The sequence below is a fragment of the Xiphophorus hellerii genome, chromosome 19 (genome assembly GCF_003331165.1).
Source record: "Xiphophorus hellerii strain 12219 chromosome 19, Xiphophorus_hellerii-4.1, whole genome shotgun sequence".
Taxonomy (NCBI): Eukaryota; Metazoa; Chordata; class Actinopteri; order Cyprinodontiformes; family Poeciliidae; genus Xiphophorus; species Xiphophorus hellerii.
In genome coordinates, this window is record NC_045690.1 from 4,569,633 (window position 1) to 4,588,307 (window position 18,675).

Below are 18,675 nucleotides of genomic sequence, written 5' to 3' on the forward strand. Positions count from 1 at the left end.
ATTTTAAATAACTCATTCATGCATTTATCTTTACTCGCATTGATTACTGCAACAAAGTCTTCACAGGTCTGCCTAAAAACTCAGACAGCTGCAGCTGATCCAGAACGCTGCTGCTCGAGTTCTCACTAAAACCATGAAGACAGAGCACATCAGCACAGTTTTAAAGACCTTACAGTGGCTCCCTGGAGTTCAGATAATACTTTTTGTCAATAAATACCTGAATGATTTAGTACCAAAATACATGTTATTCTATCGGCCTTCCATACCACTCAGGACTTCTGGTTCTGGTCTGCTCTGTATCCCCAGAACCAGAACCAAACATTTAGAAGCAGCATTCAGTTTTTAGGCTCTTCTAATCTGGAACAAACTTCCAGAAAACCATGAAAATCCTGAAATAGTGCAGTCAAATCGAAACTAAAAACCCATCTTAGTTGACTTTGAGTGTCCAACGTTTTACTTTCCTTTTGTTACATGACTGTATTATAAGTTTTTATGTTTTCATCATGTAAAGCACTTTGTATTCAAAGTTTGAAATGTCTGGTTGCTGAAAATGCTGCACAAATAAACCTTGGCATACTTTTCAATAGACTCAGATTTAATTTTTTAAAATCCCCTTTTATTAGTCTTATACAATTACTGAATATATGTGAATGTCACCTATTTAGTAAATTGAATGAATTACTTCAACTTTACAATGGAGGAAAAGTGGAGTCTACCATTATGTCCCATAATCTAAATGATTTGTGCTAAATCATCCATTATTAATTTTCATATTGTGGATATAACCGCGCTGCCGGGGATAAAAATGTGGAGCTGGAGGGTAGGAGTGGAAGGAGATGGCGGGGTAGGAGGGGTCGACACTGCGATGCACAGGACAGGACACCCTCATGCTTGCTTCATAAACCTCTCCACATTTTGCAACCGCGGCTGTTGAGGAGCGCGCTGGAAGCGGAAGGACTGCGCTCCTTCTGGAGTGATCATGTCAAATCTGGAACGGGCTTTGCTTCACGCCGCATAACCCCAACTGAGCTCTCCCCACTTCCACAAACAGGGATGTTGTCACGCAATCGGTTGCGAAGGTCGGTTCCAGCAGAACAGTGAGGACACCGCTCGTTTACCATGAGCTGTTTGGATGTTATGTATCCAGCCTATGGACATTACGCACCGTACGCACCGACTGCTCCCGCTTTTATCAATAGCTTACAGGTAGGATGCGAGCAAATATTTAAAGTTCAGTTACTCCCCCCCCTCCAAGTTTAACTGGAGTCACTGAGATGAATGTAGAATATTTTTAAATTGGATACATTATGCTGGTTGATGTGGCTTGTGCGCAAACGTGAATAGGCTTGGTTTTAGGCAAGACATTTAATACATTTACGATTGAATTTTTATTTATTTATTTTTAATTGAATGACTCATTTATCTTGTTCAAATCAGATGTTTCACGCACGTATATTAGCGCGCATGGACATACCAGCGCAGCAGCACAATGATAAGCATGTCAAAAAGCCTCATAATAATTTCCAGAAGTGTTTCTGCAGCACCTGTCTTAACCCGCTCCCTGCTCCCCCTCCCATGTCCCTCCTCCTGCCCGCTGATCTCCTCCTGACAGGCTCCTTCAGGTCTGAGCAGCTCTGCGCCCAACAGTCGGGATTTTATGGAACCTTCCAGCGTTCCCGAAGGGATGTCTGGGGGCCCAGGCACTGGAGGATCAACTTCCTCCTCATCTTCGTCCAGTTCTTCTTCCTCCTCCTCTTACACACCTGCAGTACCGAGGCCAGCTGGAGGGCCCCAAGGAGAAGCAGGAGGGCCCCGAGGCAGAGTACCTGACTTCTCGCTGTGTGCTCTTCACTTACTACCATGGAGACATCAGCAGCGTGGTGGACGAGCACTTCTCCAGGGCTCTCAGCTCCTACATGGATGGAGAGGGCAAACGGCGGGCGCCAGAGCAACAGGGCACAGGTAGCTGCAGGTTTCACATGACTAATGGGTCTAAACCAGGCATATTAATGTTGTTAATATTTTGCACCACTAATGGAAATTATTGTCTTCACAATTAAAGTCATGAGATATATCATTGTAAATAAAGCTAATATAGGCCAGGATGACAAAATATTCTGCTAGCTTTTCAAAATAAAGCTGGGATAAATATCAATGTTGTTTGTTTGGGGAAAAATTTAGTATTTGTGACTAACCAATTTATTATGATTATGATTATTGCTATCATAATTATTAGACATATAGCTCTAAACTGATTTTCCAACACAGACAGAGGACAACTGGCAAAAAGTGACACCCATACTGGTTGTAGAAATGTTTGTGCAATTTGATCTGAATTTATTCAATGTGACTCACCTAATGCCTGCATTGAGTATCCTGCTGGTATTTCTGATCCATGTTCAAATGAGTAAATACACGTGGTTCCCATAAATGAGTTTTGTGATCTTAGTCCCATTTTGCAAACATTCGGTCTGAGCAAAACACATAGTGGGCCCACAAATGCGTGCCAGGTGTGTTTTGGGGTGTATTTCATAAATTTTAAGACACTGATGGAGCTGGCAGTTCTGCAGAGCACAGCAGAAAGTTGGACTGAAGGGTAGATGTGGTCTTGGAGAAGTCAGGGCAGAAGGTCATGCAGGTCAACGGCTCTTTGGCCGAATAATGTGGCTTCTGTGGTTCTGGTTGGGCCAAAAGTTTGAAGTAAGATACAAAAAAAAAAAGAGTCTGCGCAGCTGTGTGCGTTGCTTTATGTAATTTGTGTCATTAAAAGTTTTGATTTATTGGGCCTCAAGAAATTTAAAATATTTGTAAGAGTTTGTGTTGTAATTTTGATATTTAAAATCCATCTTACAATTAAACGACTGTATGCTTGCTTATCTGAACCTATGCCCTGAGTAGGACACCTGAAATTGAAAATCTCCCTAAGCTCTATGCGTCCAACAGGGTGTCCCTCAGCTCTCCATGTAGGGTCTGCCCCCTCAATCGCTGCCCCACTCTGCTCTCTCTGCGCTCTTTTTTCTCGTTAGGCTGGACGTCTTCATTTCGGCACCAGCGAGCACTCCCTGCCTCACAACAGATGCTATGTTTATACCCAGCTGTAAGCGTACAGCCTCGCCGGCGTATCCCCTTCAAACATCTCCGCGGCAGCCATTCTGACTCTGATTCCAACTCATGCTCCACAATGGTTGCACAGTCAGCTGCCTGCCTGCTACTCGGATTTATGTCTATTCTCAGTGCAGTAGCAACAATGAGAGACATGGTGGGTCTTCTTGAGGAATAGCTAAATATAAAGCTATATTTCTGAAAATATATAACAGCATATTGAATCTCTGTCAAGGGCGTGCAGAGAGCGGGAGGGGTTGCGAAAACAACAGGTGAAGGTGTGGGGCGCAGAAGAGAGGGGCAGCGGGTGCTAGCATGGGGTCAGAACTGCTTGTGTGTGTTTTTAGATTTTCAGGAGCACCGGGCTGACATGAAAGTGAGAAGTGTCACCACAGCCAATGATTTAACACTCTTTGAGCCCTGGGCTGCCTCCAGGTTACAGCGTCTGCCTTATATAGCATTCTAGGATATATGGACATCTCTCTTTCTAAATTGTGTCTCTCTTTAAGTGTATGGGAGCGTGGTTGTGTTTATTTCTGTGTCTTGTTGGACCTGGGTCTTGTGACCCTATGATCCAATGAGGAAGATATCTGACCCAGAGGGTGTCGCAGTCATGTGAGCAACATCTATGCTTTAGCACTCGTTGATTCATTCCCATTCATTTGCTTCTGTGAAATAAGTGCACCAACCAGTCAGTTAATCTGTACTTTTAGAGCACTTGGTATTCACAGTAAGGGCAACACAATGTGCTTTATGTGAAATAAAAACAGAAGGGAGTGAAAAATTAAAAATCATTGGTTCTAAAATCCTGATGTGAGTTCTAAAACTAAAAGCAAAATGAAAATATTAATGATAAATAATAAAAAAAAAAGTTTAAACTCAAATCTACACTTGAGTCAAACAAGTGATATAAATGTTTATCAGCAATAAAACAAATTAAATAATTATTATAGTGAACAGAATGATTTTAAATCAATATAACATCCAGGGCAAAACTGTGATTAAACAGTTCAAACCATATATTTACGTAAACTGTATAAGAAGACACTAAGCTTTATTCTTACTATCTGTCAGTAATGCTGTTTAAGCTTTTCCTGTTTTACAGTCACATAGGGTCACCAAAATGATTTGCTACAAGTAAGAATATTGTGAGTGAGTGAAGATTTTCAAAGATTATGTTTTTTTCAAAACCAGAAGTTTATGTAAACTAAGATTACTATTCCTTTAGAGAATTTAGGAGCCCAGATTATGATGTCATGGCTTTGTAAGCTTCTGACAGGTTAATTTATGACATTTGAACCAATTAGAGACACATCTCCACAAGTCTGAATCATCCTTTGGTACGATTTCCAGATGCCTGAAGATGCCGGAGACATGACGATTCAAAAATGTAAGTTTTTCTCCATAATTAAGGGAAAAATGAGAACACTTGGAAGCCTGAAAACACAATCCCAAGTGTGAGGTACCTGGGTGCCAGCATCGTGATGTTTGGCTGCATAAGGGAAAGTGCACTTCACAAACTAAATGGTGTCATAATGAGAGAAAATTATGTAGAACTAAGCTAAATCAAAAGTTACACAAAATATTTTGGACAGGAAAAAGTGTCCCACAGCCTACAAGCATGAAGCAGCTACAACAGGTCTGTCAGGAGGAATATATTAAAAATCCAGCAAACTATTGTGAGAAATCATGAAATGATACTGAAAACATTTGAGCCCCAATCAGGGTCAATTTCACCAAATACTGAGGAAATCTTGGTATACTTCTGAATTTGAAGTTAGAAATAATTTTGCTAATCCTAGCTAGACTAAAACAAAGAAATAAATAAGTCTTATTAGATGTCAGACACTGAAGGAAAAAAGTTATGTGTCTTTTTAAACATTTGATTGTAAGTGTACATGGTCATGGGCTCTAAGAAAAAGAACAGTCACACTGGTGGAGTTCTTACATGATTTTTTTTATTACTAAATGTCAGAATAAAAACATTAAACAATACATTTTGAGCTTCAAAACGTAGAATATAAATTAATTCATTGTAAAGATTGTTCAGTTTTACTGGGATTTTGTTTCTGAATGCCATTACCAGTTCTAAAATCTCAGTTTTGTTTTGATTCATCTGGAGGTAATGATTGTGCAGAAGCATTCAGCTTCTATGCATCTCAAATCTGGAACAAACTTTCAGAAAAGTGCAAAACAGATGAAACACTGAGTTCCTTTAAATCAAGACTAAAAACTCACCCGTTTAGAGTTGCTCTTAAACCATCTTAAATGGAACATTGACCAATATATTCGATTTTTATTGATTATTTTAACGATGGCACTTGGCAAAATGCAATGCCTGTTACTAGTTTCACAATTAGTGACTGTATGATGTTTTTATGATGTAAAGCACTTTGAACTGCCTTGCTGCTGAAATGTGTCATACAAATAAACTTGATTGATTGATAGGACTCAAGACTTGATCTGATGTTGATCGGAGTTTTTCTCTCGTCTGTTAGAAACTTCTTCCTCTAACAGTCGGCGCAGCTTCCCCCCGTCTTTCTGGGACAGTAACTACACGTCACCTCAGAGTCGCCCCCACTGTGAGACCAGCGCCCCAGCTTATTCCATGGACCCGTACGCGTCGGCGCTGCATCCAGGCCTGTCACACCCGCATACTCACCCCCACCCACACGCCCACACTCATCCCCACCCCCACCCACCGGAGGGCTGGGGGTACCCTCAGGCCCAAGCCTATGGCCCCCCTCGACCTCTACATGAACTGTACTCGCCGTCGGCCCTGGAGTCTCACTACGGGGGTCTGCTCGTGCCCACTGTGAGACCACCTCATCTTCCCACCTTGCCAAGCCACTATGAAGTGGGCAAGCTGGAGCCCACCACCTCCTGGCCGAGCCTGCTGCCCCCTGGAGATGTCAGCCAGACGCTGGCTCTCAACATGGATGCAGGTAGCCACTCAGAAATGTCCTGAATCATACGAGTGTTTCTTTTTCAATTTGTCTTTGAAAGCAAAAAAGAAATGTCTTTGCATAATGTTCATTCAAGACGTTTTTGAGCTTTCAATTTGCATTACCAACAAAATGCAGTAAGAACAAAAGAACAAATAGCGACTCTGCAAGTAAGGAATTCAAAAACAGTTTTACAGCCACTAAAATAGGAAGGGGTACAATTTCCACAATGTTGTGTCACAATTTAACAATAAGTGGTCAATAATTAAAACAAAAAATTATGTCAAAAGAAGACAGCTAACAAAAGTGGTCAATGTTTATTTGTCCATAAACTAATCCACTTTCAAATGAAGCTTTTCTGTAACTTTTTAAAAATCTTAAAATAGATTTGGAGCAGTTTGATCCAGTCAACTCAGTAGCACAAAAGTAAAATCATAAATAAATTTAAGAAAACTGATCAAACAACTTGAAAACAAATCTCTATATGCAATATTTAAACTCTAAAATGTACAAGCTTTTACTATGCACATCGTAAAGGAACACACTGTTCTGAACCAATGAAAATGAGTTTATTCAAGTTAAACCAAATACCAGACTGAACTGAGAACTGAGGGTTTTCATAAATATTATGTCTGATCATGAACTCTCACTTTATGGCCTACAAGTCTTATAAATAGGTTTGACCAAGATCATCAATAGTTTAAAAATCAATACTATATCAGGTTAATATCAATTCTGATTTGCGGAGACACACAGGGACGCATGCTCCAGGTTCAACCCCCTCTATACCCCCCCACCCCTCCTCCATGTGCAGACCTGCATACAAAAACATACAACACATCATAATCATCACAGAAGCTCTTTTCACCCGCCTAAACCAGCATGTTTGGCCATAGAAGGCTCCATGACAACCTGTGTTCTGCCGTTCACTGTTGTCCTTCTCATTGTTTCCATGTTTTTTTTATTTCCTCAGGTCTCCAGCAGCACAAGAAAGGCAAGGAGCTGTACTGGTTCTAACGAGCCCTTCAGTAACACTGACCTGCCATTACCAGACCCAATTAGTCCCTGGATCTGCTCTGCTTTTCAAGCATTGTGTCCTTTCACTCCCACCCCACACATTCACACACCACATCCCCATCCACCCCCTTCTTTCTGCCTTTAGCCTCCCCTGCCAGTACACGGCCTTGCTCCAGGTCGACATGTGTGCACCATGGAGATAAAGAAGCGAGGGAACGAGGGAGAGAGGCCCAGCATCTGAACTGGCCATGGTGTGCACCATCGTTGCTCCCTCTCCTCCAGCTCTGAATCCAGTTGTTCTGGCAGGATGAGGGCCACGGTGACCTGTTTGGATTGGGAAACAGGATCACAGCAGACTTTTGCAGCTGGGGGAGAAAAAAAAAGACAGAGGGGTACAGGGATGAATCACAGCGTGAAGGGATTTCTTCCAACCTTCCTGGTTATCTCAGTCTCATGCTCTGTGTTGCTACAGTCATTGTCATTATCCACTTATCTGCATTTCACAAATGCAATGTGCAGCAATATCCAAGAGCAGAATTCATGGAGGTTAGTGCTTTGTGACAGTCATCACAAGGCCTTTAAAAAAACAAGACAAAAAACAAACAAAACAAACATTTCTTTTAAAATAAAGTGTTTTTATTTATCAGTGTTAATGTTTATTTTTAATATGATTGCTTGGCCAGTGTTCTGAGATTCTTGTGGTTCAGTTGATGTTTTTAAAAGTGGACAGTTATAGATCAGCCAGTGAAATGTGGTTTTGGTGTAGTTTCTCAAGGATATTGTTTCAAATGCTGTCAGATCATATTTATCCATGAACACGCTGAGAGAAGGTAGTATTTTTAATATGAAGATGTTCCATTTTAGTTCAAAATTTCAGGGTTTTCTTTCCTTTTATTGTGGTTTTGAATTTGGACTTCTTGAATATTTTTTGGTTTTTCCGTGTGTGAATTATTTCTCATTTTTGTGTCCCAGAAAATTTTATTGTCAATAAATATTTTTATGGTTAATTACCACATCTCCTGAATGATTACAGTAATCGTCCTTGTGCAAAAGGCTTTAATTCTCCCTCATTTCCTTGTATTTTCCTTCAGAACTCGCTTGCGTTTCACAAAGATATTTTTGCCGAATAGTTTCTTTGAACACAGACAAATACTTTTTTCCAGTTAAAGCTTTGTTCAAATCCCTTTCTTTCTGCAGAACATACATTTTATCCCTGAAGAAATGGGCTTTGATAAACTTCTGCCCAGTGTGTAAGTCACTTTTTACTCACTGTTGGAACAGGAATGGATAGCTGAAGCTACATTTGGTCATTTTTATAGATTAAAATAAATAAATATGACCTTATTATGAGTAGAATCAACAAGTTACAAGCACATATAGATTTAAAATAAGTTCTTTGGAAATGTGTTTATTGTGTGCACATAAACTTTGTCCATGTCTTGTGTTTGTAAGTATTTTTGATAATTGAATAAGGTGACAATATTGATTAAGAAAATATTTAATTTAGCATAAGCAACATATGCTAAACTGAAGATATCAGATCAGCTTCTCAAATTCAGGGAATGCACAGATGTTTGTGTCCCTGAGACGGTAGCAGAGCCAGATGTGATCACGGTTTTACTTCCAGACTCAACTCATTTAAAAGGCCTTCCATTTGAATTCCTGCTCGCATTCACACTTTGTCACCTACAAAGTGAGAACGAGTGCTGAATGGCAGCAATGTGCAACGCGAGAGGAAGCCAGCTATCCGAGCAATGCTTCAAATGTTGCTCTGTTATTGATCCAATAATCAGATTACGCAGTTTGCAAAGTAAAGCCTGAACCAAGCGGACTGCCGCATTTTAGAGGCTGATACATTATTTTTGACTCGCAGTGTGAGAGCAGCCAGCAGTGTGAATGACTAAGCTGAGGAGATATGCAGGGTAATGAAATTAGACGAGTTTACAAGAGACAGCTTTCCCTCTTAGTTTCCAATTCCAAACACATCGTTGCTTTATTAGAAGGACGTTTCTTTCCGCTTTGGATCCTTCAAGAGGTCCAGCATTTAATCTGATTGATTCAGTCTAACAGATCTGAGAGAGGAAGTAGGAGGAGGCCGTTCGTATAAAATCATGTTAATATAAATTTAGAGTGTTTTCTAAACTGATCTATATCGTGTGTGATGCTTTGGAAATGCTGCCATCTTCTGGTGTTTTCACAATAAAGCAACAGTTAGCACTTTTTGCGTTGCACTCTGATCAGTTGTAAGTTGTTGCAACTATTATATGTAAAATAATGTTAAAATTACTGTTGAGTTCTCAGCATTAAGGTAATTCATGTTGGTTTTATTAGTACAAATTTAATATACACGTACTGCTCACTTTATTAGGAAGACGTGTTCAAAATGTTTGATCAAGACTAAATTATAATGCCAAAACAGAAAGTTTTACCAAGCAATTTTTGCCTACTTTTTAGTACAAATATCTTAGTACACCTGAAATAAGACAAAACAAACTTACAAGTACCTTTTCAACAAAATATTCGAGCTTGTTTTAAGTCATAAATTCCTTGGCAGATTAAAAAGTACTATTTCCATTGACAGATTATTTCACTTACAACGAAACCCATGTTATAAGTGATCTAATCTGCCAATTGATCAAGTTTAAAGATTGATATAGATGAGTTTGTGTATCCTATTTAAGTGTTGCCTTGAGAAATGCTGCCATCTCCTGGTGGTTTCTTAACACAGCCAGTTAGATCAAGTTATAATGATAATGTCTTTTACCGTGTTGCCTATTTCACTGTGAAATGCTGTCATTTATATATTGGTGTTAATGTTTGACTTAACAATATTTTGTCAAAAACTAATTCAAATAGGTTTCCAGCGACTAGATAAGAGATTTCAATAAATGTACTCCTTTGTGTCCTAATATTCCTGCTGACTGCCTGTAATCTGAGAAGTGAGAAGATAATTTAATGAGTCATATTATGGTTTAGATTATAATTTTTTTTTTTTTTACTATAATCATCCAAAGAAGAAGTTAGCAATAATTCCCAGCATTTCCTGAGAATAACTTGCCAGTTAGTTTTAGTCACAGTTTACAGTCAGACAATTTCTGAAATATAACACCTGCAACAGAGCGGGTCATATGATCATTCAGTGGAGGAAGTCACATGATATAACACACATTTAAAAACAACTCATTTCACAGAGCTTTAAAATAAGGACGGGGAATTTGTTTAAGAAACTTTAATGGTGGCAAAAAAAAAAAAATGTGGTAAGAAATGTGTCTTGCTTGTTGCCATTTATTAATTTAGGAACAGATATGATGTGTCAGCCATGTGCTAGACAACATAAGAGGAAGGGGAAATTACGGGAAAGGAAATTCTTCTTTTGCTGTACCGTAAGCCAGTTTCAGTTTTGCCTCCGGAGAACAAACTCAGTATTTCCCCTAAGCTTGTGTGGAGACGCCCTTAAACACATTCTCCAACCACTTCCAAGTTTATATAAACCTTTGATCCATGAAACTGGACAGAATAAATGTGTTTTTTTATCTATCTGCTACTATGTTGACTCCTGACTTGCTTTTGCAGGTGTAGTAAATGATTGGTAGAACTCCAGATCAGTCACAACCTTCAGCGCCGTGCAGAGCTCCTCGTGACTCCAACCGTGCTTACACACATAAACACACTTGTGATGCTTCTCATTCTATAGGTCATAGTTACTCAGCAGATTGCAGCTGATTGAAAACAAATATCATCATGAAGACTAAAGAACACAGCAGACAGTACAGAGAGAATGTTATTTAAAGCAGGGTTAGGTTCTGAAACAATATCTCACAGAACTCTGGTTAATCCATCATCTGAACATGAGAGGATTATGGCACAATTGCAAATGTGCCAAAGTAATTTGAAAGGTCAGGTTCAGGTAGCTGTGAAGAACCACAGAAACCTACAACTCAAGTTGGAGAGCCTGTTATCAGGACCAGTTTGAGTCTAAACCTCCAGTTTGCTACAAGCCATGTGGGTGAAGTCCTTTGGTCAGATGAGACCAGAATTAATTTTTTGGTATGTGCGGTATGAAACTAACACTGCATATGATCATAAACCCACTATCTCAACGGGAAGCACGGTGGTGGAGGATGCTTTTCCTACACACAGGAGAAAAACCTGCTAGAGACAAACCTCAAAAAAATCTGCTGCTGTAACTGCAGCCAAACATGGCTGCACAAAGCAAATAAATGTACATCACACCTTTTAGATTTCATTTGTATGTAAGAGGATTAGGGCTACTTGAAAAAAACTGCTTTTCTCAGACTGTTTAAAGTCAGAATTTCTTTTAAAACCATTAAATCTTTTTGCTTTGATATCACTTTTATGCATAGAATCCCAATTAAATTACATTAAGGTTTGTGTTTTAAAAACTGTAACAGTATGTATACCATTGCAATGCACTGTAAAACACAATCTAAGGATTGATGACAGCGTCTAGAAGTCATATCCTCAGGACTTGTATTCTCTTTTCATTATTGTATGTCATGTACACTAACAATTACAGAAACCATTGCAGATCAAGTTATTATCAGTTTGTTACTGGGCAAGGAGAGAATGACTCACCTGGTCAGCTGAAGGATTTTATACTTAAAACTAAATTACAGTGCAGAATCTTTTAGTCATATAAATATCGAGGCTGTTATCTTTGACAGGAAGCTGACATTTAGTGAAAATTCTGATGACATCTGCAAAAAAGCACATCAAACATTGCACTTCCTCCTTAAATGGAATCAATTTAGAGTTTGTAAAAAGTTGATGATCGTTTTCTATGATCATTTGTTACTGTACTTACATTTGCTTTTATCACCTGGTTTGGCAACCTATTAGTAGGAGACAAAAACAGGATCAAAGCAATAGTAAAACTGGTAAAATTAACCAAAAGCAAGAATGAACAGATTTAACAACTCTTTTTGTTACTCAGGCCATTTTTTCCAAATGTGATTCTTCTTCTGGATTTAATCAGGATTATATGGTTTACATTTTGAAAGTAAAGTAACACCCTTCTAGCAGAGTCAAACAGTAATACATAACACTAAATTCTTCTAGAATTAGATATTTAGATAACAATCAACATAGATGTGTTTTTAAAAAAATGCTCTTTCAGTTTCAGTTTGTCTGACTGCATAAAACAGAAAAACACAAGACTAGTTTTCAAGACTCACATGATCCTGTCTATTTGCATCCTGACATGCAAAGCAAAAAGTAAAATTAGACTGAGCTTCAACAAAGATTAAAAATTATGCCTCATGATCAAATGTCATCTTGATAGCCGAGCTGCAGAAATAATCATGAAGTAGAAGCAAACACAGGAGATCACTAATCAGAGGTAGAGGCATCATCCCTCTAAATACATCCAGATGTCTCATCTGAGTCAACGTGTCTTTTTTAGCACACAGTAAAATCTTACAATGTGTAATGGAGGTTTTGGGACCTTTTGAGGAGAACAAAGACGTGAGCACTTTGCCATAATCAGACTATGATACAGTCTCACTTTTTGCTCTTTGTAGCTTTGGTCCATAGTTGAGGCATGCATGTCATAGCAGAAGCACTTATTTATCTCTAACATATTTCTATGTCTGTTTTTAATTAAACAGAAAATTCTTGTGGCTTTTTTAAAATGTTTTCTCTTCAAATATCAAACATCTGTAAACTAAATGACAGTTAATTTTGTTTATCTAAAATTAAGAAGCATCCACTTAATTTCTTAAAGTAAGCTATGTTTGTTTACTACTGCAGGAGACTCACAGACTGAGTCCACAAAAGCAAATAAATATGACTTGCGTAACGTTTTAGCTTGGTTATCAGTTCTCTTTGCTTTTTACTCTATCTTTATGGTTTAAGCTCTGTCATGAGACTAAGAGCCTTGTGACATCCAAGAGGTAGACTGGCATGAGTTGGGAATAAATGTGTATACTATCACACCACTTTAACTTTTCAATGTATTGTGACGCTACGACTGACAAACGTCTTGGGATTTTATGTGACAGACAAACATGAAGGAGAATTAAGGGATTCTTAAAACATGTTTACAAATTAAAATCTTAAAAAGTGTGGAGTGCATTGACATTCTAACTTCTTTAAATCCTAAATTTTCAGAATTGCTCTAATGAGTAAAAAAAAACCTCAGTTGTGAGTTTATTCAATCAATGGATTCGGGCCAAAGTAAACGAACTATAGATGAAAAATTCCCTCACATAATGAACAACCAAAACTTTGAAGTCTGACTTACTTGAGATGCAAATTGTCAGAGGTGCAGATCTACAGTCACTTTTGTGTGTCCTTGTCTAATTTCTCTATCACAGAGTCAGGCGGCCATGTTAGATTTTGACATTTGAGTTGTTGTGAAGTTCCATCTATTCCACTCCAAATTCTCGGGAATTTTGACTTTTTTGTAAAACTACAGACCAAACCTGCAAGTGCCAACTGAAGAAGCAACCTTTTTGTGTTCAGAGCAAAGGAATGTTTTAGAATGGACCAGTCAAAGTCCAGACCAAAATCTAACTTGAAAACAGATGCTGTGCACCCATTTCTTAGCTCAAGTTTTTTGTAAAGAGAAATGGACAAAAATCTCAGGCTTTAAATGTGCAAAACTTGTAGAGAGACATTCTAAAAGACTTGCCATTGTCCTTTGATTCAGAAAGTATTAGATCATGTGCACAACACCTCCCTCAGATTTTTATTTGTAAAAATCAAAAATCTTGTATCACTTCCTACCACTTTGTAAAAATTCAGTACTTTGTGTTCTGGAAAATAAATAATACATTCAAGTCTGAAGTAAGAAGAACTCTTCTCAGTTTCGTGTTTATTTCTACACATTTTAACAGTGCAGCTTGTTTAACACTGAAGACCAGGGACCAAGTCAAACAAAGGAAGAAACTTTGGTCTTAAAAAAAAATAAAAAACTTAAAACTTAAATCTTAATCAAAGCTAACTTAGAATAAGGGTTTCTCACAGTGGGTGCTCTGTGTGTTGATGTGTTCAGAGCCTGAGAAGACTTCCTCCAGAAGGTTATAAAAAGTTATCAAAGTTGCAGAAGTGTGATTTTTTTGTTTGTGTTTTCATCAATCTCGACAGAATTTATTTTTGTGGAGTGAGTGGAGTTATTTCAGCCCAGATCGTTTTAAAGAGGTAAAGATGGAGCAACATTTCATGTAAACCCTCATAATTCAGGTAACTATAATTGAGTGGGTGTTCGCTGAAGTCAGCCTGCTTTAGGAAACAGAAACACACCTGGGTTCTGCACGTTCAGTATGTTCCAATGCACCATTGTTTTGCCTACTAGGTTTCATAAAAAACATGTGGGTGTGAGCGCATGCCAAGCCTGTTTAATTAATTTTTTTTTTTTATGTCGTTAGATTTCGTCTGGAACTCAGAAGAACCCCCACTTCTCTGACTGGAAGCAGGCTGAAAGCAACAGAAAATCCCAGCTGTGGTATTCAAATGAAAAATATTTTACCATCACATGTTACATGACTGTAAAATCTCAAACCAACAAACTGCTGAGTGAAGTCACGTCGTAGAAACCCCAAATGAGTAACTGATGTTGCTTATTTTGCTGAGGTTGAATCTATTTGACATCATGCAAGCTTCTCATAACTTCTAACTCCACCTTTTACTTGTTTTTGTGCTTTACTTGTTATCTTTTTTGTTTATGGGCTCCTGTCCTGACAGCCACCTGACTGGAATGCTGTAATCATAACAGTTGTCATCTATATAAGAAACTCTTTCCAACACACCTCTGTCACCCACTGGAGGAAATACATCTGTCTTCAGCCCAGAAACAAAGATAGGCGCAGGTAAGAGCACATAAGACCTAAACCTCATACACGTTCTGTTATATACTAACATTAAAACAAAGGGGGAAAGGAGCGAGAGGAAGAGGTAAAAGAGACATTCATTAAAAGTAGGTTACAGAACTAAAGTTCTGCTGCTGAGAGTTGGTAACATCAAACATCAAGGAAGCGTCTGAAAAAAGCAAAAGAAGAAAAGCTGAAGTGAAAGAGATGATGTATAACCTGTGTGGTTTCCTGTAACTCAAACAAGTTTTTGTTTTTTATCTGTTCGTGTTCAGCCAAGATGAAAATCCTGCTCTTTGTTGCTGCTGCTCTGGCTGTGGCCAGCTGTGCAAGCATCTCACTGGAAGACCTCGAATTTCACGCCTGGAAACTGAAGTTTGGTGAGATCCTTCGTCCTCTAACTGCATTTTGTGTGTAGATTATTTTCTCCTCTTTGTTTTCTAATGGTTTTTTGTTTCTTTATTCCAGGAAGGACTTACAGCTCTCCATCAGAGGAGGCACAGCGGAAGGAAATCTGGCTCAACAATCGCAAACTGGTTCTGGTTCACAACATCATGGCAGATCAGGGCATCAAGTCATACCGTCTTGGAATGACCTACTTTGCTGACATGGTATATGCATAAAAATCATCTTCCATTTCACCTTTATTGTCACCACTTTATTTGACTGAATTCTAAGATTTATTAATATATTTCATCTCTTTATCTTTTGTATCATCTGTGGAGCTCTGAGGGAGAACTGCTGGGCTTCTATTTCCAATAATATAACTTTATTATGTAAATATAGACATGAATAAATATGTTCTTAGCTTTATTTCTTGTTATTCATTCATATTTCAGCTATATTTCACCTACAAGGCAACCAGACCCATCACATTGCCTGACAAGGCTGTCAGGAAGGGACAGGTTAAGAAAAAAATAAATATTTCTCTATGATGACTCTTTGAACTCGGTTCTTCTTCTCCAGGAAAATGAAGAGTACAGGCGTGTGATTTCTATGGGCTGCCTGCGTTCATTCAATGCCTCTCTGCCTCGCCGTGGCTCTACTTTCCTCAGCTTGTTCGACGCCAACGATCTACCCACATCTGTTGACTGGAGGGACAAGGGATACGTTACAGATGTCAAGGATCAGAAGGACTGCGGCTCCTGCTGGGCTTTCAGCACGGTACGCTCCACAATAACTTAGTGTTTCTTTTGAATTCAGGAAATGGTTCTCTTAAGAAAACCGTTTCTCTGTTGCAGACCGGTTCCCTGGAGGGTCAGACCTTCAGAAAGACCGGGAAGCTGGTGTCTCTGAGTGAGCAGCAGTTGGTTGACTGCTCTGGTGACTATGGCAACATGGGATGCAACGGCGGCTTGATGGACAACGCCTTCAAGTACATCCAGGCTAACGGTGGGATTGACACAGAGGATTCCTACCCTTATGAGGCCGAGGTGAGAAAAAATGTTACTTAAACTTCAAACAAAATAGAATCAAAGAATTGTCAACATTCAAATCAACTTATTGAGTGCTAAAAGTTTGAATGAGTGAACAATGCTGCCATCTTCTGGATGTAACACTGTACTTGAATTAATCCTGAAAGCTGAACGGGAGCTTTGTGTCTGGACTTTTTTTTTAAAAATATTTTTTGCATGACATTTGCTGTATTTATGCAATGGAACAATATTTGTTTGTATTTTTTGGGAAAAAGCTTCTATTTTGTGATTTTTTCCCCCAAGTCATGGGGAATGCTGAATAATATGCTTAATATGCTAAAAGCATATTAAGCACACTAAAATTCCTTTTAGTAATTTTAGTGTCACTAAATCCAGTTCAAAATCTGTTCCTTTGAAATACATTGCAATTCAATTTTTTTCACACCCAGCTCTTAAAATCCATAAAAACATTTTAGGGTTAACAGTGTTTTTTGTTGTTTTTCTGCAAATCTACCAATTTCAAGGAGGTGGATTGAAATAAATAAATCTTACTTTTGATAACTTTTAAGTGCTTAAAATTTCATAAAAGTCATAGCTATGCATCAGGATTGAAATTGATAATATAATTTTTAAAAAGTAGGAGAAAGTATATCAATGCATGCTATATGTCAATCTTTAAATTAAGGTTTTTTCGGAACACATTTTTAAAAACTTGATCAGAATCATTGTTGCTGTCGGTTTTTCATATTTCCAGACTTTGTTAAAATATTATATTTATATATATGGGATAAGAAAAACATTTAATTACTAAAACAGGAATCTAGAGAGTAACTTTTATTTTAGAAAATGCAAGAATATTTATGAATTGTAAGAACTGCAGTTAATGATGACAATCATTAAGCAAAATAAAATAAAAAAAAACCATTTATTGTGTTTGCAAAATTGTGCTTGTCAGGGCTGATAATATGCTGATAAATTATATTTCTTTCACAATTTTTGAAAAAGCATTTTTCGTTTTCATCACACGCTGTCTGATTTGCTAAGGGACGACTAAATGCTAAGACTGAGAAAACAGTTGAAAATGCTTCCATATAATCACATTTGATCTATTAGCATGGAAAACACACAGAGTGTGAATTGTGGCGTGTTTTCCCTCTTTCAGGACGGACAGTGCCGCTACGAACCCCAAAAACATTGGAGCCACATGCACCGGCTATGTTGATGTGAATCCAAGGCGACGAAAATGCCCTGAAGGAGGCTGTAGGCCACCATCGGACCAGTTTCTATTGGCATTGATGCCGGCCATTCCTCATTCCAGCTTTATGAATCAGGTCAATATGGATTAAAACCTGCAAAGAAATGACAATGGGACTTTACAATCTGACCTTTTGTCTAACCTGTGGATCTGTGTTGTAGGTGTGTATGATGAGCCTGACTGCAGCAGCACTGACCTGGATCATGGAGTGCTTGCTGTTGGTTACAGCACTGACAGTGGCCTTGACTACTGGCTGGTTAAAAACAGGTATGCATGTAGTTCATATTTACTTTGTCCTTACAAACAAACCATGCTTCTTTGAAAAAACAACATTATTTGTTTGTTTCTGCAGCTGGGGTCTTAGCTGGGGAGACAATGGATACATCAAGATGTCCAGGAACAAACACAACCAGTGTGGAATCGCCACTGCAGCCAGCTATCCACTGGTCTGAACAGGTATGCTTTTAAAAAAAAAAAAAGTTTAAATGCAAATGCTAAATAAATAAACTAAAAGCCAGAATACTAGCAGCACATGTGAGCCCAAAGCTCTGTTTATCTTCACTCTGTGGTTTACTGCCTATTTATTTCCTCTTTCTGTTTATCGGATTTTTCAGGTTCAGGACTCTTCTCAACAGAGGGAAAAAGTGACATGTAATTTGCTGTAATTCCTTTTTAAGAGCAACTGAGTCATGTGCTGTAAACTAAACATGTTTCTCTATTCTCTGCAAGTTAGAGAGAAACACAACAGCTCTTTGCCTCAGTGCACTTGTAATAAAAGTTGTTTATGAGCAGTGTAAATTAATGTAAAGAAATAAAATATGTCATTGGATATACAAATTGCTGGTATGAGCTTTACTTTGTCAACGTTAAGTGATTTATAGCAACACTACACATTTTTCTTCTTCTGAAAAACATAAATAGACAAAACTGCATGCTAAGCTGAGTAGTGAAGAATTAAGCGGTGAAATTTGCTAGTCTATCTGCCTTAAGCAAACATCAAACACTGGATATATTTAAACTGACAGCACAGAGAGAAATGTGCTTATTTAAAGTCAGTTATGTTTTTTTTAAAAATATATAAATATGTATATGTACATATTTGATGAGTTAAA

At 38.2% G+C, this 18,675-nt stretch overlaps 2 protein-coding genes across 2 annotated transcripts; both read left to right on the forward strand.

Moving 5' to 3' along the window:
- Positions 1–894: 894 nt before the first annotated feature.
- vgll2b (vestigial-like family member 2b) lies at positions 895–10,601 on the forward strand. The gene is given in 5 exon segments (XM_032547937.1): positions 895–1,206; positions 1,613–1,768; positions 1,770–1,962; positions 5,601–6,047; positions 7,021–10,601. Coding segments are annotated over 5 exon segments (927 nt in total). The 5' UTR covers positions 895–1,119; the 3' UTR covers positions 7,065–10,601.
- Positions 10,602–14,757: 4,156 nt separating this feature from the next.
- Positions 14,758–18,400, forward strand: LOC116709420 (cathepsin L1). Its single transcript, XM_075074307.1, is given in 12 exon segments — positions 14,758–14,893; positions 15,169–15,273; positions 15,362–15,504; positions 15,860–16,057; positions 16,135–16,326; positions 17,471–17,488; positions 17,490–17,534; positions 17,536–17,574; positions 17,576–17,639; positions 17,725–17,830; positions 17,916–18,019; positions 18,178–18,400. Coding segments are annotated over 10 exon segments (1,005 nt in total). The 5' UTR covers positions 14,758–14,893; positions 15,169–15,173; the 3' UTR covers positions 18,016–18,019; positions 18,178–18,400.
- The last annotated feature ends 275 nt before the right edge of the window (positions 18,401–18,675 follow it).